The sequence below is a fragment of the Phascolarctos cinereus genome, unplaced genomic scaffold, assembly GCF_003287225.1.
Source record: "Phascolarctos cinereus isolate Bilbo 61053 unplaced genomic scaffold, phaCin_HiC Scaffold_7;HRSCAF=346, whole genome shotgun sequence".
In the NCBI taxonomy this organism is placed as follows: domain Eukaryota; kingdom Metazoa; phylum Chordata; class Mammalia; order Diprotodontia; family Phascolarctidae; genus Phascolarctos; species Phascolarctos cinereus.
The window spans coordinates 86,135,235-86,161,152 of NW_027556180.1; the positions used below are offsets into that span (position 1 = coordinate 86,135,235).

At 37.6% G+C, this 25,918-nt stretch overlaps 1 protein-coding gene across 1 annotated transcript in view; it reads right to left on the bottom strand.

Annotated features, from left to right (window-relative positions):
* The window catches only part of CDK15 (cyclin dependent kinase 15), a 112,752-nt gene that overhangs the window by 49,811 nt on the left and 37,023 nt on the right, over positions 1-25,918 (bottom strand). Inside the window, exons 7-10 of the mRNA XM_020970624.2 lie at positions 20,659-20,721; positions 16,788-16,911; positions 15,641-15,761; positions 9,156-9,249 (exon numbers count right to left, since the gene is read on the bottom strand). Of these exons, the coding sequence (XP_020826283.1) occupies positions 9,156-9,249; positions 15,641-15,761; positions 16,788-16,911; positions 20,659-20,721 (402 nt within the window). The remainder of the gene's footprint in view (positions 1-9,155; positions 9,250-15,640; positions 15,762-16,787; positions 16,912-20,658; positions 20,722-25,918) is intronic.

The following is a 25,918-nucleotide window of genomic DNA, read 5'->3' on the forward strand; positions in this document are numbered from 1 at the left end:
GATCTCCAAACTAAATGATAATATGCTAACTTACAACTGCTTAGCAGCTGAGCTACAGTTTGAGCTTACCCTGGAGACAGGCCCTTAGAGAGCAGGAAATGGTCCAGAAATGGTAGAACGAGGGAAGAAGTTGCTATAAGTCATATACTCACACACACATACATGCAAGCTTTGTATTTGACATGATTTAGAAAATAGTTTCTTGGGAAATAACTTATGATCTAAGTCTACAGGCCAGTATCGATGGATGTAAGCATAAATTACATATATTACAACTAATTTGTTGGTTAATCTTGATTGGTTCCGATCATACAGCCTGAAGGCTTTATCTCTCATTCCTCTTCATGCATTCTGCCACTTCAGATAAAATGACCTACTAAATGTTCCCCAGACTCCACATCCCATCTTCTACCTTCATGTATTTGCAGACACCGTCCTCCATGCCTGAAATGTACTTACTCCTCATCTCTCTCTCTCTTAGAATACCTGGCTTCCTTCAAGGCTCAGCTCAGGTGCTACCACCAATGGAAGCCTTTGCTAACCCCAAACTGTTAGCACTTTGCCACTCAAATTATCTCTTTTTCTGTGTATGTGTTTTATCTCTACAGTAATAGTAATAACCACTAGTGCACATGTATATGCATATATGGATATTTGGGGAGAGGGCGTTAAGATTTGTAAAGCACTTTACATATGTTATCTCATTTGTTCTTTTCAACAGCTATTACTACCTCGATTTTACAGATGAGGAAACTGAGGCTGATGTCAAGTGACTAACCAAGGATCACACAGCTAGTAAATATCTGAGGTAGGATTCATACTCAGGTCTTCACTGATTCCAAGTCCAATAGCAATCCATCTACTACACCACATAGCAGCCTCATTTCATGAATGAAAGCTTCTTGAAAGTAGAGGTTGTTTAATTTTTGTCTCTATATCCTGCAAACCTGGTCTAATAGATATTTAACACACGTTTGTTGAACTGAACTGAATCCACGACATCACACTCAAATAACTCCTAATACCCATACCCATTCCTGGGAACCACAGGAGCATTATAGAAATAGTTAATTGGTAATAGTTTACATCTATATTATTGACAGGTGGAGACCTCTCACAAGCACTGAATATAAGTAGGAAGTATTTAAATAGCTTTAGACTATTTAAACATGAATGCAGTCTGAACTTCTGCAGTAGAATATAAGTTACCTAACTATAGAAGGACATAATAAGTTAGTTCAGATCTTAATGTTTTTTGACTTGGGAGTTCAAGACTGTTATTTTTTCCTCATTAACATCAAATGCATATAAGATAGCACGGTATAGGAGAAAGAGCACTTGGTTGGGGAGGTAGAATATGTGGGCTCAAGACCCAGTTCCTTTATTTATTAGCTGTGTGACTCTGGGCATATTACTTTTCCTCTCTGAACCCTAGTTTCCTCACCTTAAAAAAAAAAAAAGGTGGGGGTGGAATAGATGATCTTTAAGGCCCTGTCCAATTCTGACATTCTCAAGATACCCTTCTACTCCCTACTCTAAGCAGATGAAAAAACACCTGGAATGCCTATAGATTTTTCCAAACACTCTCCTCTAGGCTAAGGGTAGCACAGAGAATCTTGGAATCCATTCTGAAAAAAAAAAAAAAGAATTGGGCCAATTAAAAAGGAAAAACACAAAAACAACTACCACGCACTGATTAATCTCTCCACTCCCTTCCAAATCTAAAGTTCTAAGCTCTGTGTGTGTAAACAAGTGGGTGTGGCTCACTTGTGCCCACAAGTTTTCACTGGCTCAGACTTTGGGATGTGCCTACCAGCTGGTTGATCAGAATGAAAAGAAAACAAGAAAATCAACCGCTTGACAATGAAAGGATAGCACCAATGGTGAATTCAAACTCCTAATGACAAAAACAAACAAACCAACCCCATTTCTGTATTTGTTGTACCTGTCAGAATTATTAGAATTGTTATGACTTATTCTTCGGTTTAAAGTGGGAGTTCCATATTTATTTTGAACTATTGTGTGATGGTTCAGGGGTTCCATCCTTTTTTAAGTATGAAGGCCTCATTATAATATCAAAAATTTTATTGGACCTTCATGTGATAGTATTTGTACTATTTGTATCCACTGCTTGAGAAAATAACATAATGACAAAGATAATAAATTCAGTAACACTTTAAAGTGACTTTCTATTTTATTAATCATAAGAGCAACTATCTATATGTGAAAAACAGTTAGGCATATCTATATATATGCAAGGTACATTATTTATTCAGTCTATGGAAGGTATGTTTGCTTATTTATGGATTTGAATAACTTCTTAGTTCCCAGCCCTTCCCCCAGGGGTCTATACCCTGTAGGTTGAAAAATATGATTTTGCTTTTTAACATGACATTATAGAGTTCCAATAAGATTTCAGCAAATTTTAAATCTCTGATAACTTCTTGCCTCTTAGCTTTCCCTGAGGGTGATGTGGAGAATTTTCCTAAAGTTAGTAAGAGAAAATTTTTAGTATAGTTCACAAGTAAAGTTAAAGACCATTGATTAAAACTTTAAGAGTCAAAGAGTAGGGCTTTTTTGTTTGTTTGTTTGGTTGGTTTGGTTTGAACCCACTATGGGCTGGTGTACCTAACAATTTTATTTACCTTTTTAAAAATGGGAATTAAGATTCAATGGGAATTCCTATTGATAAATGGGAATATGGTATAATTCATCTTACTCTTACTTCAACAAGGACTGGATCTTGTGCTGCAATGTTTATGGCTAGTGAAACAGATAAAAGCTTGATCAGAAAGACAATGGTGATGGAATTATGGAACAAAAGAAAATTCATAAAAATGGCATTTTAGGCCTTCCTCTTTACATGTGTGCCTCTGAGACTGAACATCTTTACACTTACAAAATAAACAAAAAGGGAAACCGTGGTTAGAGATTGGGAAATCTGGACCCAAATCAGAGAAATGCTGTTGATTTAAGAAAAAAATTAGCTACATCAAATATGATTATTATTTTTTTGTCTGTACCTGTGATTTCATGGGTACTGGGAATGATCTATAACTTCAGGTCTTAGAGAGTTGCCTGGGACATTGAAAGGTTAAGTGACTTGCCCCTGGTCACAGAGCTAATATACATCAGAGGAAGGATTTGAATCCAGGTTTTCTTGACTTCTTGACTTCTAAGCTGGTACTCTATCCACTCTACCATAATGCCTTTCAAATATATATATTATATAACTTGAAATTCCTGGTCTCCTTTGAAACTCAGCTCAAGCTCCATTTTCTGCATGAGGCCATTCCTGGTCCCTTCAGCTATTGGTGCCTTCCTCTCCAAGGCTATCTTGTACCTGTTTTGTGAATGTCCTGTATATAGTTTGTGTTATATATGTGCATATTATCTCTTCTGTTAGAATATGAACTCTGTGAGGGCAGGAACTGTTTTGCTTTTGTCTTTCTATCCCTAGTGCCTATCACAGTGCCAAGCATATAGTAAGTACTTAATAAATGCTCCTTGATTCACAAGTTAACATGTAAAGAATTTTTGCAAACTTTAAAGCCCTATAGAGATGCTAGCTATTATTATTATTTTTCATCATTATTGTCATCACCGCCACCATCATCATCCCTGCAAGATATTCGGCTAGTTGGTTTTGAGATTGCTTACATATGAGGAAACTCAAATTGAGAAGCTTGAGGTCACAGAAAGGATGCTTCATTTATTTAATTTTTTAAATCTGCCTGAATCTGTCACATTAAAAAGGCAGCACATGGACGACTCTGTGACTTTGTCTCATTATATCAAAGCATGAGAGTGGAGCTCCAACTGTAAGACTGCTACATTAAGACAGCATGGAGTAGTAAAAGAACTCAAAATTTGGAGTCAGATGACATGGGTTTAATTCCCTCTTCTGTGACTTACTCTTTCAGCATGGGCAAATCATTCACCTTTTCTGGGACTCTGTTTTCCCATAAATAAGATGGGGGGTGGAGGTTGGATTAGATTATTTTTGTGGTCCCTTTCAGATCTCTGATCTATGTGAAAGATTTAGGAATAAAACTACTCACTACCTGATAAGTTTATTCTTGTATGAGATACTGGGGAACAGGATATCTAGGAGGGATGTCCACAAGAAATATAACCATCTTCTCTCATTAATTTAAAAGACTATGACACCTTCAAACAACAGTGTATTGGTCAGCAATGAGTTACATGAGTCAATAAAACTGGAGAATAATTCTACTTTTGGAGAAGCAAAATTTAATGAGCAGGGAAGGATATTGATTTTTTTTTTAAAGTGGAAGCTGGGTAATAGCATGCCCTTTATGCTTTGTTCAATCCGTTGCTGTTTAATTGGTCTTAAATTTTTGATGCATTATCATAAACATCAAAGAGAAATCCCCATGTTTTATTACACTGTGTATAAGACAACTGCCCAAATGAAAATGGCTTTTATGGCATAACCATCAGCCCTGAATGTTGGACTGATCATAATGATAGCTTATATTTATATAGGACTCTATGGTTTACAGAAAAGCTTTCTTCACAATGATCCTTTGGAGGAAGAAGTACAAATATTATTTCCATTTTGCTTTATAGTATATCTACTGTATATATGTGTCTATAAATAAATAGTAACTATTGGAACCAGGACTTGAAACTGTCTTTTTCCGTATAAGCCAGTGTGATAGATCTGGAGTCAGGGGAGGGGTTCAAATGTTACTTCAAACATTTACCAGTTCTGTGCAAGCTACTTCTCAGAGCCTCAGTTTCCTCATATAAAATGGTGATAATAATACTTTTTATAGCATATCCATTATATATAGGTATATATAGACATATATATATAGGTATATATAGACACATATATACAGTAGATATACTATAACGCAACTATATAGACAATGCTTTGAAAACTTTGAAAAATGTAAATTATCTTTATTTTCATTATTATTATTTGAGGCCAATGCTCTTTCTAATGCTCTATACTAATCAATGTAGCAAAAGCAATACACTTTAACAAATTAACACTTAATATCTTTAGATTGATGTCATCTATTTAATTATCTAAAATACACCTTACAGGAGCAGAGTCAAGGTGGTGACATAAAAGACAGCATTTTTGCCTTAGCTCTCCAGCATACCTCTTCCACAGCAACCTAGAAAATGGGTCAGCCTGAATTCTGAATGAGAAAGCCAAGAAAAAGTCACAATGAATCACTTTCCCAGCTCAGGGAAGCTTAGGAAGATGGACAGAAAGCTCTGTAGACACTTAGTAGGGACTGGCCAGGAGCATGCAGCCTGATGGGGATGGAGAACATTCTATTGCCCAGGGACCAAAAGGAAGCCAAGACAGAGCACCAGGGAAAGAAACACTGAGGCGAGGACCCCTGAACTAGATCTAGAAACAGGCATGGGTGCTCTCTGGAAGCTCTGTTGTCTATTACCAAGTTCTGAGTCATAGACGTAGTGGGGAGAAGGGTGGTCATTAGTGAATGGGGCCCTAGCTGAGGACTGAGCACAGAATAAGTTCCAGAAACTTAGCTGTGTGGATTTGAGCCCAGGAACAGAGCAGTGACTCAGTTCTAACCTTTAACCCAGCACATAAGCCTGCATCAGAAAAACCAGAGCAGAAGACCAAGAACAAAGAGGAGCCATCAGTTCAGTCACTCTGAACCTGAAGAACCTCCCAGAGGGCTGACAGTCTACTGAAATTCAACTATACGTAACCAACAGATCCAACTTGCGGAGCTAAGACCAGGAGGGCTGTGAACAAACCTCTCCCTGCATCACATCACTTTGGAAGCAGCAAAAACTTGCAGGCCCAGAAAATGAGCTGTGAAAGCGATAGAAGGATGCAAAAAGCCAGAAGCTAAGGTCAGACATTTCACACACACACACACACACACACACACACACACACACACACACACACACCCCTCCAGAAGTGAACAAAACCCAAGACTAACATAAAGTCCAAAATCAAGAAAAATGAGCAAACAAAAACAGAACCTGACCATAAGGAGCTACTATGATGACAAGAAAGCTCAAGACTCAAACACAGAAGACAATGACTTGAAAACATCTACAAGCAAAGCCTTAAAGGAAAATTCAGATTGGACACAAGTTAAACAAGAATTCCTAGAAGAATTAGAGAAAAAGCTAAAAACTATTTTAAAAGTCAAATGAGAGCTATGGAAGAAAGATACAAAAGAAGAATTAGCAGCTTGGTAAAAGAGGTACAAAACCTTACCAAAGAAAATAACTCCTTGAAAATTAGAACTGGCCAAATAGAAGTTGACTCTGTGATACATCAAGAAATAATAAAAACAAAGTAAAAAAAATTGAAAAGTAGAAGAAAATGTGAAATACAGGAAAAACAACTGACCTGGAAAGTAGATCGAGGACACACAAGAATCATTGGATTATCTGAAAACCCATGAACAAAATAAAAGTCTAGATATCATATTCCAAGAAATTATAAAGGAAAACTGCCCTGATATCTTAGATCCAGACGGCAAAGTAGAAATTTAAAGAATACACCAGTCACCACCTGGAAGAAATTCCAAAATGAAAACTCTGGGGAATAGTATAGTCAAAATCCAGAGATTCCAGGTCAAGGAGAAAATACTTCAAGCAGCTAGAAAGAAACCATTGAAATGCCTTGGAACCACAGTAATGATCACACAAGATTTAGCAGCCATCACAATATAGAAAAGGAGGTGTTGGAATATGATATTCCTGAAAGAAAGGGATGTAGGATTACAACCCAGAATAACCTACTTAGCAATACTGAGTATAATTCTAAAGAGGAAAATAGATATTTAATGAAATAGAGGACTTTCAAGCATTCCTGATTTTAAAAAAAACGCCATATGGCTTTTGCTGGTTAGATAATTAATTATGTTAATTATTTTCCTAATGTTTAAGCATCCATATATTCCTGATATCAACTTAACTAGGTGGCAGTGAATTATTTTCTGGATATATTGCTATAGTTTCCTTTTTATTCAAAACTTTCGCATCAACATTCATTAGTGAAATTAGTATTTTCTCTACTTTATGTCTCCCTGGTTTGGAGAGAAGAACCATATTTGTTTCACAGAAGGAGCTTGATTAAATATCTTTTTTTTTTTTGGTTTTTAGGCAATTGGGGTTAAGTGACCTGCCCAGGGTCACACAGCTAGTAAGTGTCAAGTATTTGGTCTGAGGCCGGATTTGAACTCAGGTCCTCCTGACTTCAGGGCCAGTGCTTTATCCACTGCACCACCTAGCTGCCCCAATTAAATGCCTTTTAAAAAGGAAGGCAAAGAAATCTGGGGCAATAATATCCTTATGATGAAAAAAGCCAGTGTCTAAAAGGCCATCCTCCTAAAGGACAAGGGAATACCCCAGTCTAGCAAAGCCCTGGTTTGGGGGTAGGAGATAGGGAAATAATACAGGGATGGTTGTGCCAGGGACCAGGGGCTGGTGAGGTGGCCATCAGTTAGTTTTTTTGTAAGAAGGACATTGCTGTATTTGCTACACTTAGATTTTTTCTTTATCATTGGGTGTGATAAGGGAAAAGCTTCATTCTAAGTTGCTTTTTGCTCTGCTATAACTTCTCAGGATTCTCAAAATATTTTAAAGAAAAGGCTGGATTACCCAAAGGGGTTGACTTAAGGTGCAAAGAAGATCCCCATTAATAAATTGTCCATGCCTCCCATCTTCACTCCCAGTGATAAATGTTTTCAGTCATAGGAACTCAGTAACCCATTTTCTAAGACATGCGGGATCTCAACGTGTATCAGTGGAAAGAATACTGAAACCAATGAAATCGAGGTTAAATAATGGTATATAATAGGTTCATATGGTGTCCCAAACTATTGAACCAGTATGATCATTATTTTATAACTTTCCATTTGTTCTCTCTCCCTTGACCTCTCAAATTTGTCCAGTGGTACACAAAGGCCACTCAGCTATCTGGTTTTATTTTTCCTGCTGACTTTTTACTCAATGAATGAAAGAAATCAGCTGACTACCACACAACCCTCTTAACTACTGCTATTGCTCTTATTTACCAAAAAGAAGGAAATGAAGGTTTCATGATCATGCCAAAAAAACTTTTAAAAAGACAAAAATTTAGAGACACTCCAAATAACTGTGGGAAGCAAGTGATAAAGAAGTTGACTTTCCCCCATAAAAAGGCACTCTGGAATCTCCTCTCAAGAAACTCAGATGGGAGACTCCAGGTAACATTCATAATCAAGATGATTACTCAAGAATTGCCTGCCTCCTTCAAGTTCCAAAATAACCTAGGAGTAAATCTCTAGTTGACATTATTTGACCATTTAAATGAATCCATTCACCTTAAGTTAAGAAGCTGTATTGGGCCTTCTATATTAGACCAATAGAAGTACAATACATAACAAGGTTATACTAAATTCAAATCCTTGTGTTTAATAAATAGAGAGCATTTCTGAATACAGGCAATGGGGTGTGTGTGTGTATCAATGGGTAGTACAGACGCTGGATGCTGGGGGAAGAGGCTAGTTAATTAGTGTTCTATAGCAAAAATTAGCTCTGGGAGAAAATCATGGGTTGAGGTGAGGAAAGAGATCAAGAAAACCTGACCTTGAAAAGCAAGGAAGGCTCATGGAATACTCTAAGATCACAGTAGGAACACAATGATCTTACTACTTGGAAGTTTACAATTGTGGCACATACTACAGTTGCCATATTTTTATTTGAGACCAAATCTCCCTATTTTACTCAGGCTGGAAATGCAGCAGCTCTTAATAAACTCATGCCATCTGACTGGCATGGAAACCTTGACCTGCTCCATTTCCAACCTGGGTCACTTTCCACTCCCTGGTTCTTCCCTCTACCCCCTGCTCGCATAGGCTCACCACGTTGGTGACAGACTTAGTGTGGACACCTGATTAGCTTTAGCCGTACTATAGCTTAGAACTCCAACTCAAAGGGCTCTGTCAGTCTCAGTCTTTCTAGTAACATCAACTACATGAATGTAGAATGCCCAACCCATACTCTTAATCAAGTCCTATGTACAACTGATACCTCAAAGTAGATAAATTGTTATAATCCTCCTCAGGGTAGATTTGCTTCAAAGTTTGAAACTTAGGTATGTTTTCCTCTAGGAATAAGATATATTTTTTTCTTACCGACCAGATCTTCTCTAGTTGTTCAATGATATCAGAAACTCCAGGAAATAAAGGTTGGCCCTGGAGCATTTCAATAAAGATGCAGCCTGCACCCCTAGAAAAGGGAAAAAGGTGATCTTGGTACCTTTGAGGATATTACATGAATTCCAGTATGTCAGAGTTGGAAGGGACCCCAGAAGTCATGGAGTTCATTTCATACCTAAATGAGATTTTTCTCTATAACACACCTGACAGGAGGTCGCCTGGCCCTTCCTTGAAGACTTCCAGTGCAGGGGAACCCACTTCCTTCTAAGGTAGCCCATTCCAATTTTTTTTTTTGTTTTTAGGCAATTGGGGTTAAGTGACTTGCCCAGGGTCACACAGCTAGTAAGTATCAAGTGTTTGGGTCTGAGGCCAGATTTGAACTCAGGCCCTCCTGACTTCAGGGTCGGTGCTCTATTCACTGTGCCATCTAGCTGCCCCCCCATTCTAATTTTGAATAGCTCTAATTATCAAGTTTTTCTTTGCAACAAAACTAAATTCAATACTTTCCCATTTCTCCTAGTTGTGGCCTCTGGGGCCAAACAGAACAAGTGTAATCCCTTCTCTACCTGACAGCCCTTAAAATACTTAAAGACAACTTGTATATTCTCTTCAACCTTTCCTTTCCCCTTTTTTCAAAAAATAATATTTATTTTGTTTTTAATTTATGGAATAAAATAAGCATTTCAATAACAGTAATAAAAAAAAAAAGATGATTGCACATGGGACTGTTTCCCCTTGCTAAACATCCCTATCTCCTTCAACTGACCTTCTTACGACATTAACCCTCACCACCTCGTTTGTCTTCTCTGGATATTCTCAAGCTTATAAATATCTTTATTAAAATGTGGCACCCGTATGTGAAATAGGGGTATTAACTATCACATAAATGCAAAACTAGACCTAACTCGTAGTTACTCTCCTAACAAAATTTTCAGAGACAGTTATTAAAAGCTACCTATTGAACAAATGGTAATTATGGCGTGGCTAAACAAATTAAGGTACATGAGTATAAGGGAATATTACTATTCTATAAGAAAGGATGACTATCACAAATTTGGAGAAGCAGAAGGATACTTCTATGAAGCAATGCAAAGTGAAATAAGTGGGACCTAGAGAACAATATAGACAATACTACAACAATATAAATGAAAGAAGTACCACTACCACGTTAAAAAACTCTGAAACTGAATGCATGTGGTTATAATGACAAAATGTGGCTCCAAATAAGAGATGAAAAAAAGTACTTCTCTCCCTTCTTCGCAGAGGTAGGGGATTATGGGATTGGAACACTACATGCCCAGTCAGACTTGTTTATATATGTTAGTTCTGCTGGACTGTGCTTTTTTTCCCTTTTTTTTTCCTTTTTGTTATAAAGGATGGTTCTATGATTGGGGGAGTGAGGATGAGAAAGGAGATGTTTTTAAAAGAAGGAAAACAAAGAAATCTGGGACAATAATGTTCCTATGACAATAAAGGGCTCCTGCGCCCCCCCCCCAAGTTAATCTTTTAGAGAATCTTTTTGAAAAAAGAAACACTCTGCAACTAGGAACACAATATATAACAAAAAAAATCATATATTCTCATTTAACTTCAGTTATTCAATTTCTTAACTGTTTTTGTTTTTGGTTTTTTTTTTTTTTTGGTTAGACAATGCGGTTAAGTGACTTCCCCAGGGTCACATAACTAGTGTTATGTGTCTGAAGCCAGATTTAAACTCAGGTCCTCCTGAATCCAGGGCTGGTGCTCTATCCACTGCACCACCTAGCTGCCCCAGTTATTCAGTTTCTGAGAAGAGAAACAAAATGTTTAACTCTAATGAAATATATTTTCTTTCCTGGGTAGTCATGCTAAAGAATGACTCCCATAGGCCAAAAATACACAGGAATGATTTTATTGTTAATTCTAGTTCTTCTTATAATGAGTCTTCTGAGTGATATGGGTAAGAGGATTCAAGTGATTGACTACACGGATTATTTCTTAGACATTTAAACAAGGCTCAAACAAATGCACATGTATCATTCTAGAGTTTAAACCTGGGTTTTTTTTTAATCCCCCAAAGAGGCTTTTGTTCCATAGGTAGGAGAAGTTTGTTGTCTTTTAATGTTATTTTTTTATTATGGGAACTATGAATGAGGCTCTCTTATTGTACCGTTCCTTGTTCCATTAAAGTTTTAAACTCACTAGGTCTGGTATCCTATTCCTGAAGCTGTTTGATTTTTCACTTTGCATCCAGATGTTTGATACCATGAAGTCAGATATCCAGATACAGTCAAACCATGAAGTTGTTTGTATTGGTGAGATAAAGTACTAATATTTGATTGAATTTTTCCATTTTCATCAAGTCACAATCTCTTGGTGGGGAGAGTCATATTGAGGATAATGCTTTCCTTCCTCAAGAGATCTAACACCTCAAGAAGCACTGTCCCATAGTCTCAAGGTGTCACTGATTTAGTCTATCCTTATACAACGGGTATCCCAAAAGTCTTAATGCCATTTTAAGTTTTAAAAGCAGTTTAAAACTGCATCAAGACTTTTTGGGATACCCCGTATTACATACAATTCCATAGCTGACATGAAGGGCAGATAACTGCATTAAAATCCAAACTATATCTAGCAATTATATTTTAGCACTGGAAAAGTTCCAAAGGGAATTGTAGAAGGGACTCCCTCAATACACTGATAAGAGAAACATAAATTTGCTTTCATTTTTCAGATTTGTTTTCTGCCCAAAAATCACTAGATACTTTACCTTTATTATTTTTTACTTGTTCACAACTATTTTAGTGTTTTAAAAAATTTCTGTTAAACTTCCCAATCTTAAGAATATATTTATCATACATTTTCTCAATAGTTCTCTATTAAATATTCTTAACATTTAGGTCCAAATATAGTAGCACAGAGGCGTTTCTTCATTATTTTCCTCTTTTCTTCCCCTCCTCCTTCTTCCTTCTTCCTCTTCTTTTTCTCCTCCCTTCTTTTCCCCCATTCCTCATCCTTTTCCTTCTCCTTCCTTCTTTTTCTTTCTTCCCCTTTTCTCTCCTTTCTTTTTCTTCTCCCTTCTTTTTTTAATCTTCCCCCTTCTTTCTTCTTTTACTCCTCTTCACCTTCTTCCTCTTCTTGAATTTTATTTCTATGGCTCTCCTGACTCTTCATATCTTCAAGGCTTCTCAAAGAATTTCTGTTCTATAGAGCTGTTGGCATCCAATGGTAAATCCTTCCAGAAGGAAGAAATGCAATGGATTTTTTTACTGGTTCATTTGTACCTTTACCTTCTGCAAAAGATAATAACTCAGGAATTCTTTGCTATCTCCTTAAATTTCTCTCTAATCTCACTGAATAAATCTTCCCTTAAGAGACAGCAACACTCCTTAAATCCCCAAGTCAAATTCTAAAGGAAGGAAGTATTTTAGGAGTGTTAAGTCTCCGCCCCTCCCACCTCCCCTCAAGGTACATGTTGTTTGTGGGGGAGAGAGGAATCAATATTTCATTTTTTTGGTGTTGAAATGAATTTAAAATAGCACAACACATGGAAGTGGCAAGTTATTTCAAGTAATAAATGCTTTTCTTCTTTGTTTTTTTTTTCTTATTTTCCCTTTACTTCTGAAAGCTTACATAACTGTACTAGGCTTAATTGTACAAAACATATCCATCAGAGACAACCTGAGATTTTTCAAAAAACCCAGTAGCTGCCTAAAATCAACTGTGTAGAGGACTTTGTATTCCAAAGCAAAATCTTCCCTAAAACCCAGTGTAATCTTCCTAAAATACTGTGTTATTCTTGCTAAAGCTTCCTAATTGGATCTTTTAGGGCCTGAAAAGGATATCAAAAAGAGAGAAAGATGCAAGAGGATTAAAGAATGCTGGGAGTGTTAGTAAAACCTACTTATTATTTTCTATAATCTAACCAAGGTGCTATTAATCTGTTAACTTTATGTATACCCCACTCCTGACACTGTTCCCATGAAGGAACTTTTATAAGGCACTATTTATTAAAATTAGTTTATTTAAGACAAAGGATTTAATGCTCACTGTCATATGCCTTTGCAAATGGAATTCTGTTTGGATTCCATGGGGATTACATGGTCCAGTAGAATAGGATTAGTATTTTTTTCTTTCTTTCAATTAGCAATCCTCTTTTCCTTTCCTTTCCCCATTCCCCTCAGGTCCTTTCCCACCCAGACCCACCCTGTCCCCATAGTAAAAGAAACAAATCCTAATAAATCCTAGTGTCTTGTGATTGCCAGGTTAAGAGAGTCTTAATCCCATAAACTCACTGGAGAAGTGTTGATTGTCCTAGTCCCACATTGTTCTTGGCACATCATGTTGTTTTCAGTCACCCAACTCTTCATGATACCATTTGGGGTTTTCTTGGCAAAGATACTGGAGTGGTTTGCCATTTCCTTCTCCAGTTCATTTACACACAAGGAATCTGAGGAAAACAGGGTTAAGTGACTTGCCCAGGGTCACACAGCTAATAAGTGTCAGCTGGGGTCAGATGTGAACTCAGGAAGGGGCTGACACATTATAGGGGCAGAATAATAATAATGGTTAGATGACAACAAAACTTCCAACACTTCAAGAATCTGTAATTTCATCATCCACGGATGATCCATGATCCAAATTATAGTCCTTCTATACTTCAGTAAATGGTTTTTGGTCTTCATAAGTTGCTATGGTCCCAAACAGCCAGCACCAGGTGGGTGACATTCTGAGGATGAGTCTGTCTAAAAATAGCAAGTCTGACATCCAGAGGGTAAGCACATATTATTCCTGGTTGGATCCAGACTTGAAGCCTTTCCAGCTGGTTAGGACCTACCACAGCTGAAGCTCTCCTGTGATAATTTTCGAAAGCTGTCAACCCTGAGCCACAAAGAGGCACTAAGGTAAGAGTTTAGTGGAGGAAGATAAAAGCAATAAGAAAAATAATGACTTTAATTTGTACTTTTCAAATTCATTTTCATTATTCAGGGACACTGATGCTGAGGAACTCATTGGTGAAGAGTAACTTAGCTCTGTTTTGTTTCCTAGTCATTCTCTATATTTCTATTGTACTGCATATATAATTATTAGTTATATTATGACAATAGTACAAAATTCCAAAGTGCCAGAGAAACCTTGGAAATGTCATTGGAGAGCAGTACCAATTGATAGATGCATCTGACATTTGACTATCCAGTTAAGTTATGTTTTGTTTTGTGCTAGTCAGTGGGTTTAAATGACTTGCCCAAGGTCACACAGCCAGTGTGTCTGAGGCCAGATTTGAACTCAGGTCCTTCTGACTCCAGGGCCAGCGCTCTATCCACTGTGCCACCCCGCTGCCCCAACTATCAAGTTATCTTTCCTGAAATTATGCTGGGATGTTAGTTAATCAGTATCTTCCAGGGTATTGGTGTAGCATTTCTGCTGCCCTTTTCAAGTCTTTAGGAGACCTAGTGGTGCAGTGGATAGAGTTCTGAGCCTGGAGTCAGGAAGACTCATCTCCCTGAATTCAAATCTGGCCTCAGACACTTCCTAGCTGTATGGCCCTGGGCAAGTCACTTAACCCTATTTGCTTCAGTTGCCTTATCTATTAAATGAGCTAGAAAAGGAAATGGCAAACCACTCCAGTATCTTTGCCAAAAAAACCCAAAAAACAAAAAAACCCCAAATGGGGTCACAAAGAGTCAGACATGACTGAAATGACTGAATGACAATAGAAAGATTTCTAAGCCATTGGTGTATAACATTAATGTTTATGAATAATATCAATAATGTCTTGTGTTTCTCTAGTATTGTTCTCCCAAAGGAGTTAAAAAAAGTCCATGAATATTATAATTGTTTTACTCTTCTCTTATGAGAAGTTGGTTGTAACTCCAAATCATAACATATCTAAAAGAGAGAACTCTAAATGGCTAGGCTGGTTCTGGGGTATTCAATACAAATGACCTCAAAATCTTAAATCTACAGAGACAGTCTCTAATGTCCTGGACTCAACACTCCATCTTATAAGGCTCCACAATCCCCCAATTCTAAAATAAAGCCCCAAAGTGGCTCCCATCATTGCACGGGGAAAATTGATCCCTACATTTTCTGAGTTAGGAAGAATGGAGGCATTATTATCCCATTTTTACAAACCAAGAAACCAAGGGTCAGGAAAAAATAGATGACATGCAAAATAGTGCTTAACAAATGCTTATTGACTGATACAATATTTCATAATCAGCAACTTTAGAATTAGGACTAGAATAAGGATTTCCTAATTCGTTGTCTTTGTTGTGTTTTCTCCCACTAGCTTCTGATGGATTAATTTTTCTGTGTAGTTTTTATTTTTCTTAGAGGAGAAATGATTATAGAAGATGATATGGTTCTTGCCTTTAAGGAGTTAAAAATATAACACACTTGATAGAATTAACCTTTGCAGTTAAGTGTTAGACCACATTTGCATATTTTTAGGACATTAAATGCCTTAGTATCCATCTTACCAGATATCCAAATCAGATGAATATTCTGTGGCTCCTAGCAGTGCATCCGGAGGACGATACCAGAGTGTCACTACTTCTGAAGAGTATGTCTGACTGGGGATGGACTTAGCCCGAGCAAGACCTGCCAGATTATTAAGAAAAAACAAAACAGCCACACACATGCAAGTAATTATATCTCTATGTCCCATAGAAACATGGCAGTTGTTTTTGCCCCAGAAGCAAACAAGTCATACAGATGAAAGAGAAAACACTCAAAAAAAAAACCCAAGCCAGATCAATAGTTCTAATTTGTAGACACCAATTTGCCTTATTGCATAAAAGTTTCTCTTATCACCATATATCATTCTGGTGGTCTTCTATTTTTGGATTTTTTTCTATCACTATACCTTCCCTAAGAATCAGGCTGTAACGGACAAAGAGACATGAACATGTCTGAGACATGAAACATAAAGACATGAGGGCAAGAGGGGACTCTGCCACTTTGATAACTCTCTTTCTGAAAAAGAAATGCTCTATAATGTTAAATTAAAATTTTAACTAAATTATTAAATTAGATTTAATTAAAAATTTAATTTAAAAATTGGCAGACATGCCAAAAATAAAGAGTTCAGTATTTCCCCCCCGCCCCGATAGACTATACTAGAGCTAATTCTGCTACAAGGTGAGCACCCAGAACTTGATATTTTGAACAAGTACACCACAATATAACTCTGGAAAAGTAGAGTCTGGAGTTGACCTTCTCATCCTTCCTTTCTCTAATATGCCCAAATTATCCCAGGAGTTAGTATTTTAGCTCAGATTCATTATTTCCACTGGGTGAGGGTCCCTAAGCAACCCTATAGTTTGGAAATCCTTCCTCCATTCTGGATACCTTCATATAATTTAGCTTGCTGCCACTATTGAAATAAAGAATATTGTCTTATAGACTCGATTCCAAATTATAGCCTAACTAGAGAGATGACACTAAAGGAGTTAGCATCTCTACCTCTTTCCTGCCTTATAAAAGTTTGAGATGCTCACTAAGTAATATGTCTCCTGTTCCCAAAGGCCAGATCTAGTCGATGCATTGGATAAATAAACATGTGCACACAAAAGGATCATTGTTCATGAACAAGAATGAGACCCAAGGAAGGAGGGATTGACTCACCAAAATCAGCTAATTTGAGTTCTCCAAGATAACTGATGAGTAAGTTCTGAGGTTTCAGATCCCGGTGAAGAATGTGTTGATGGTGGATATAAGCCAGGCCCCGCAAAAGTTGAAACATGAAGAGCTGGAAAGGATAAGCATCATACCTAAGCAGTTTTGTGCTATCATGTGTTAATATCCACTCTAAATCAAAAACAGTTTTCTAAGAGAAGATGGTAAATTTATGCTTTGAGAGAAACAAAAATTAAAATGCTTTTTTAAAAATAGCAGAAGTAAGGTCACTGGACCATGATCCAAAACAAAAAAAAAATCTCTAATTTTCTGTCTTCTTATTAATTTCTATTCAATTGTTAGTATGTATTATGATCTGCTAAGTGAAAGGCTCTATACTACACATCAGGAATACAAAGATAGGTATGGTATAGGCATTGCTCTCAAGAAGCCTAAATTTTTAATGAGAAAGGAAGGGGTCAAAGGATAAGTGTACAGATAACTGTGTTATGTGGAAAAATGTGAAAAGGAGAGATTTGGGCAAGGTGTTATTTTGTCATTTGAGGAGGGTGACACCCATCACTTTTATGTCATAGGGTAAAAGGGTAGTTATGGAAGGATTCGTGGAAGAGGTAGCATCTTTGTTGGGAAATCATTCATCAATATCATTTTAAGTCAGGCCAAATGGTTTGTGAAGTTCCTCCCAACTCAGAGATTTTGCAATTTTGTGAGTTGTTTGGGAATGGGGTGGCGGAAAGGGAAGACTCTATTCCAGGCTTGGGAACAGAGCAATCAAAGGCAGAAGACTAAGGTGGACAGGGTGAGGTAAGTTTGGAAAGAGAAAATAGAGGCAGATTGTAGAAGGCCTGGACAGTTTACAGATATTTTCTACTTTGCTCAGCAGGCAATTGCACGTCACTAAAAGTTTTTGAGTAGAAGAGTACATAAGATCATAACTGTGCACTAAGAATACCACTTAGACCAGGGGTGGGGAACCTGCAGCCTCAAGGCCACACGTGGCCCTCTAGGTCCTCAAGTATGGTCTTTGACTGAATCCAAACTTCACAGAACAAATCCCCTTAATACAAGGATTTGTTCTGTAAAGTTTGGATTCAGTCAAAAGCCCGCACCCAAGGACCTAGAAGGTCACATGTGGCCTTGAGGCCACAGATTCCCCACCCATGACTTAGACAATGGCATAAAGAATGGTTTGGAAGGGAAAAGACCAGAGGAAGGAGGACCAGATAAAAGTGGTATTAGTATAGTCCAGGTGAGAAGAGACAAGTGCCTGAACCAGTGGCTGTAGGAATTGAAAGGAGAAGTAAGGCTAGATATGAAATATTGTAAAAATAGAAACAACAGGATTTGACAGCTAATTGGATGCGTGGAGCAGAGAAAGCTAACAAGGAGAATTCCCAGGTAATAAGGCTAAGAGACTGGGAAGATGGTGCTGACATTACCAGAAATAGGGAAGTTGGGGAAGGGGCAGGCTTGGCTCCTTGATACAGAAGAAGGAGCCTTTATTTTCAAAATTTCAGTTTAAATTTTGCATTAGCCATCAGTCTTCCAGAGAAAAGCATCACCTAAAAAATCCATAGAGAAGCAGGACTTTCCTAGCATTGGACTTAGCCCGAGATAAGTGTTAACCTGGAAATGGTTCTCCAGGTTTTAAATTTTATTATATCTCAGACATCCTTAAAACAAAAGACCGTGGACTTTGAAAGACATAGTCAATTGACTTTGGGAACTCGAGTCACAGTCATCTTTTTGTCACTTTTAACAATCCTAGATTCATATTTGAAAATGCAAGGAAAAGACTGCAGATGATGGATTAAAAAGGAAAGGAAACTAAAAAGAAGATGAGACACTGAGAAAAAAATAAAATGAGACATAGAAAGAAAAAGAATGGGGGGGAGGGAAGAAAAGAAACCATTTCCATACCAAAATGTTTCATGTAGTTATAAAGCTAGGGAATTAGAAAAGTTATCAGTTTCCAATCAGTTTTCCACAAGTACAAAAACCAACTAAGGGAAAAAAAAACATATAATATCCTGAGTGTCTTTTGCTATTTCTTCCAATGCCACTGGCAATGGAGAATTCAAAAGCTAACACTGGTGTTTAAGGAGATTATGCCAGCCCAAAACATGTTTCTACAGTTCAGAAAAGAAAGTGCCAGCCCTCGCATTCCTGGTGACATGGAGACAGTGGCAGAATTGAACAGATGAATCAGTTTTTCCACCCTATCAGAGAACCTGGGCATCTCAGAGACGGGCTAAGTCCAGTGCTCAGCTGTCAGTGACATGTACGACTCTGAAACCAAAGTTAATGAGTGGTATGACCTGAATCACAAACAAGAGCCAGAAACGCTTGAGCCATTAGACACTCTATTTGTTTTGGACAAATCACTTAAACTTACCTGCTATGGGTTACCTGTCAGAGAAATAGTTATCCTATAGCAGGTTTGCTGATTTTTCATATTCACATAATATTCAGTCCTGAGATTTCTACTAGTCTCATGACACTTGCCAATGCCTTCCCTTATTGTGAAAAGGCCCGCTTAGTTATACAGACTAGTGGGATGGGTAAAGCTGGACCAGACTGGAAGTGAGTTGAAAATTTAACTGCAGGTATCACAAATGTAAATGACTGTGAAAAAGGCAATGAAAAGAAGCTATAGGAGAAGAGTTAAAAGGAAGGATAGCAGAAAAGCGTGCTTCAATACAAAACACTGCAATGTGAAGGGAAGAAAGAAAAAAGGACAAAGGACAGGATAAGGAAGAGGGCAAAGTAAGAAAGAAGGAAGGAAATAATCAGCAAGCATTTATTAAGCACTTACTACATACAAGTCAAGAACAGTGCTTAGCATTGAGGATACAAAAAAAAAAAGGCAAAGTCACGGTCCCTGTTTCTATTCTAATGGGAGAAACAACCGGTAAACAAGTATGTACCTACAAGACACAGGCAGTATAAATGAGAAGCACTCTCAAATCAAAGTGGGGGAGCAGGGAGACAGGTCAGGAAATGTCTCTTACAGAAGGTGGGAGTTGAGGTGAGACATGACAGAAGCCAATGAATCCAGAAGGAGTAATAGAAGGACGTAGCAGAGAAAGAGAGAATATAAGGGAAGGGAAAGAGATCATAGAATGGACTCATAGGGTGTTGTTACTGGCCCAGCCCTTCTTCAGTTTCTGTTTGGGGCACAGACTATAAATGCTAGCAATTATTCTCTCTCATTCCAGCATTTTCAACTTCTTTGTCTGCACTGGCTCCTTTCACTTCTGCCTACAATATATTCAGGTTTCTCCTAGTTGAAAAAAAGAAAGGAAAAAGAAACCCTTCCCTCAAATACACTCTTTCCTTCCTAGTGTAGACAAAATGCTCTTTGCTAGCTGCCACCACATCCTTAGCCCATATTCATGCCTTAATCCTCTGCAATTTAGCTTCTGTTCCTACCACTGTACTGAAACTGCTCTCTCAAACATCACCAACAACTTTTGGCCACTGGTCCCTCTCTCCTCCAGTTCACTTTACTCACTGTTGCCAGGGCAATCTTCTAAAAGCAGGACTATGAACGTGTCGCTCAAAAACCAAACTAAAATACCTTCACAACTCCCTGTTTTCTATAGCATAAAGTAAAAACTCCTTAGTTAGGCAGTCAAGTCCCTTCCCAATCTGATGCCAACCTAACTGCCCGGTTTTATCTCCCATGACTCCCTATTTTATATATGTTCTTTTTTTTGTTGCTGAAATTGGGGAAGGGGTAACAATGTCCTCTGTTCACTTGTTTGGTTTCATGAGAATTGACATGACCTGTTTTGAGAATGAAGATGCATTTCAAAATTCTTCTATTTCAGAGAAATGTGTCCCCTAAAGTACTCACCCTGACGTTGTGAGGATGAAGACCTCCTGGATGTTCAGACATATACTGGGCCAGGTCAGTATGCTAAATAAGATAGTGGGAGAAGGAATAAAGAAAGAATGAAAAGAAAAATAAAGTTAGCATACGCAGGTATCAGCTTTTAGGCAGGTAGCAGACAACCTTCAGAATATATTCTGAGAAATCTAATGCAGTGGAAATTAGAAGGCAAACAGGTAGCTGGTTAACAGCAATAATTTTTTTTTCTGATAAAAATTTCATTTCTAAGCTACATAAGTAATTGATTCAGCTTTATAAGCCATTTTCCAACAGATAATTGGTTAAAGGCTACGAACTGGCACTTTTCAAAGGAAGAAATCCAAGTTATCAGCAGTCACATGAAAGGGGCAGAGCCAAGTGAGCAAAGTGACTGGAGTAGTGCAGGGTGCTTCCCCATACACACTCCTCCAAACAGATCTAGAAAATGCTCCAGCCCAAATCCTAATGGGAAACTCCAGGAAAAGTCACAGTGAATCCTTTGTCTAGCTCAGCTTAACACAGGGAGACAGATGGGGGGGGGTATGGACATTGGAGATTGGGTCAGGCCAGGTGCACTCCAACTGGCAGCTCTGTTGACCATTCTCTAGTTTTGGGTCATAGATCCAGGGTAGAGGGAGAAGGAAACCTACAGAGGGGTGGTATTTCCTGGTAGGGATGCCATCGGTGGTGTATGGAGAAAGAAGGAACTTCAGAAGCCAGCAACAGCAGTTTGTTTCAGCCCCAAGGGCAGAACTGTATCTCAGTTCTAGCATCTAGCCCAGGCTGCACAGGAGGGAAGTCCAGCCAAGGCAGGAATTCCAGACCAAAGAAGATCCTACACTTCTACCTCTCTAAGCCAACAGAGCTTGCCAGCTAGCTGATAGAGGAGGAATCCAGTGGCAGTTCAGTCTTGTACAGACCCAAACACAGGGAAGGAACTTGCAGAGCTTAGACCAGGGGGTCACAAAGCAGACTGGAGAGCATTAAAAGCTTGCAGGTCCTGAGATCCTGAAACAATACAACACTCAATACCGAAGAAAGGACCAACCCAGCCCAGACCTTGCCTCCAGAAGATCCCTGCTCTAACATCAAGTTCCAAGTCAGGAAGTAGACTGGAAGAATAGGCAAAAAAAAAAAAATAGTAACTCCACCATAATGAGCTATTATGGTGGCAGGGAAGCTCAGGACACAAACCCAGAAGAAAAGAATGACTCCAAAACAAGCAAGGCCTAAGAGGAAAACATAGCTTGGGCACAAATTCAACTAGAATTCCTGGAAGAAATGAAGCAAGAGTCTTTTTAAAGTTAAAAAAAAATGTGTTTATAAATGTAATGAGAGCACTTGAGGAAAAAAATTTTTAAAAAGAAATTAGAACATGGAAGAAAGAATTGGAAAGGGAATTAATAGCTTGGCACAAGAGGTACAAAACCTTGCCCAAGTAACAAACACCCTTGAAAATTTGAATGGACCAAATAGAAGCCAATAACTTCATAAGGCAACACAAAATATTAAGACAAAATCAAAGGCTAAAAAAATAGAAGAAAATGTAAGATATCTTATAGCAAAAACAACTGCCCTGGAAAACAGATTAAGAAAAAAAATTTAAGAATTACTGTACTTCTAAATACCATGACAAAAATAAGAGTCTAGATATCATATTTCAAGATATATTAAAACTGCCCGTATCTCTTAGAACCAGAGAGCAAAGTAGAAATAGAAAGAATTCACCAATTACCTCCTGAAAGAAACCCTAAAATTGAAACTCCCAGAAAAGTCATAGCCAAAATTCAAGTTTCCAGATCAAAGGAAAAATACTGTACATAGCCAGAAAGAATTCAAATACTGAGGAGCCACAGTCAGAGTCACGTAAGATTTAGCAGCCACCGCTATAAAGAAGCAGAAAACTTAGAAAATGTTACTCCAGAAGGCAAAGAATATGGGCTTACAGCCAAGAATAACTTACCCTGCAAAACCGAATATAATGCTATAGGGGGAAAATGGATCTCTAATGAAATAAAGGGCTTCCAAACATTATGAAAAGACCAGATCTACAGTGACTTTGATTTTCAAATACAGAAATGAAGAAAAACATAAAAAGATGAAATGTGAATGAACATGTTAAAGGCCTAAATAATAATAAACTGCTTACATTTGAATATGGGGAGATGATACATGTCCCTTCTGAATCCTATTATCATCAGGGTTCATAGAAAGAAGCCAATTAGATGAGGCCTGGGAATTGCTCTGTTATATCTTGATGATCTTAAGAAAAGAGTGGAAAGAGAGGGGAAGAGAAATATACTGCAGGGAAAGAAAGGTTAGGGGAAATTATCTCACATAATGAGAGTGCAAGTTGATATCAATAAAAACAAGGACTAAAGGGGGGGAGGATTATGGGCTGACATTTGAACCTTACTCTCATCTGAACTGGTCAGAAGAAGGAAAATACACATATATACATTCAATTGGGTACAGAAATTCATTTCATTCAATAGAGAAATAGGAGGGAAAGGAGATAAGGGGCAAGGAAGAAGTGGAGGGAGGATATATTAAGGGAAAGATTAGTCCTAAGCAAAACATACAAAAAATACATTTATAGTTCTTTTTGAGGTGTCAAGAATGGGAACTGGGGCTAGGAGCTCATAAAAAGAGGAATGGGGAATGGACAAACAAATTATGGTATATAAATATGATGAAATACTGTTGTGCTGAATGCTTATCGACATAATGGCCAATTAGGATTCCAGAAGACTAATGCGGAAACACGCTACCTGCCTCCTGACAGAAAGGTGAAGGACTCAGAATACAGAATGAGGTAAATATTTTTGGATCTGGCCAATGTGGAAATTTGTTTTGATTGACTATACATGTTTGCAATGGTTTTTGTTTTCTTGTGTTCTTAAGTGGGGGGGGGGAATGGGAAGATTGAAGGTAGAAGGGTGAGAGGGCAGATCTTGACTGATTAAAACAAATACTTTTTTAAGAGAAAGAATAATCATATGAAGAAATGTTCTGAATTACTAGCAATAAAAAATACAAATTAAAGCAACTTTGAGGTACTTCCTCACACCTATCAGACTGGCAAAGATGGCAAAAAAGGAAAATTACAAATATTGGAGGGGCTATGAGAAAACAGGTCCACTTTTGGTAGAGTTGTGAATTGGTCCAACTGGAAAGCAATTTAGAAATAAGGGACCAGAAAGTGACGAAACCGTACTTATCCTTTGACTCAGTAATACCACCACTAGGCCTATGCTCCAAGGGAGCCAAAGATGGAAGAAAAGGATGTAAAGTACAAAAATATCCATAACAACTCTTTTCATGGCAGCCAAAAATTGGAAGCTAAAAAGAGGATGTCCTAAAGAATTTGTGACATATAAATGTAATGGAATATCATTGTGCAATTAAAAAGGATGAAATGAAAACATTTCAGAGGAAAACGAGAAGACCTTTATGAACTGATGCAGAGTGAAGTGAGCAGAACTGGAACAATTTCTATAACCATAACATTCAAGGGGAAAAACAACTTTGAAAGACTTAGAACTCTCACCAAGTCAATGACAAACCACAAGTCCAACAGAAGGAAGATGAAACATGACACCTCCTGACAGAAGTGATGAACTTAAAATTCAGAAAGAGACATACATTTTTAGACATGACTAATGTGGGAGTTTGTTTGGATGAACTAGACATCTGGTCCAGTTAATACTGAGGTTTTTCTTTTTTTAAAAAAAATTACTCAGTGGGGAGGTAGTAGAAGAGACACATTAAAATTTTAAATTTTTGGTCATTGGAAAAAACCCCAAAAATGGACTATTTTTTCAAAAGAAGACACCCTGAGGTCTAATCTCTGGGCACTTTTAACAATCTGCTTTGAACTAAGCATCACTTATGTTTAATATTACAAAAGCTTGACTCTATGGCCAAGTGTCTTCTCCAACAAATGATATGACCCATTGAACATAACTAGACATAGCATCCCTGTTAAATCTGATGCCACTGGATACAGCTGTATTTGTACATTCATTCTCAGCATGCACTGAGAAACAGAACATGCTAGCCAAGGATACTTAACTGTATATTTTCTTTTTCCCCCCCACTTAATAGTATTTTATTTTTTCCAACTATGTATAGTTTTCAACATTCATTTTTGTAAGATTTTGAGTTCCACATTTTTCTCTCTCCTTCCCTTCCTTCCCCCTTCCCCAAGACAGTAAGCAAATCTGATATAGGTTATATATGTACAATCATGTTAAACATATTTTCCATATTAGTCATGTTGTGAAAGAAGAATCAGAACAAATGGGAGAAACCACGAGAAAGAAAAAAAAGTGAAAATAGTATGCTTTGATCTGCATTCAGACTCCATCATTCTTTTTCTGGATGTGGATGGCATTTTCTGTCATGAGTCTCTCGGAATTGTCTTAGATCATTATACTGCTAGAAGAGCTAAGTCTGTCATAGTTTATCATCGCACAATGTTGCTGTGTACAATGTTTTCTTGGTTCTACTCACTTCACTCAGCACCAGTTCATGTAAGTCTTTCCAGGTTTTTCTGAAACCTACCTGCTCATCATTTCTTATAGTACAATAGTATTCCACTACATTCATATACCTCAACTTGTTCAAATCCATTCCCTAATTGATGGGCATCCCCTGAATTTCCAATTCTTGGCCATCACAAAAAGAGCTGCTATTAAATATTTTGTACGTGTGGGTCCTTTTCTCATTTGTATGATCTCTTTGGGATACAGACCTAGTAGTGGTATTGCTGGATCAAAGGGTATGCACAGTTTCATAGCCCTTTGGGCATAGCTCCAAATTGCTCTCCAGAATAGTTGGATCAGTTCACAACTTCACCAACAATGCATTAGTGTTCCAATGTTCCCACGTCTTCTCCAACATTTATCATTTTCCTTTTCTGGCATATTAGCCAATCTGATAGATATGAGGTGGTACCTCAGAGTTGTTTTAATTTGCATTTCTCTAATTAATAGTGATTTAGAGCATTTTTTCATATGACTATAGATAGCTTTAGTTTCTTCATCTGAAAACTGCCTGTTCATATCCTTTGACCATTTTCCATCAGTTTGAGAATGATTTGTATTCTTATAAATTTTTGACTCAGTCTTCTATATATTTAAGAAATGAGGCCTTTATCAGAAACGTTGTCTGTAAAAATTGTTTCCTGGCTTTCTGCTTTCCTTCTAATTTTGGCTGTATTGTTTTGTTTATTCAAAACCTT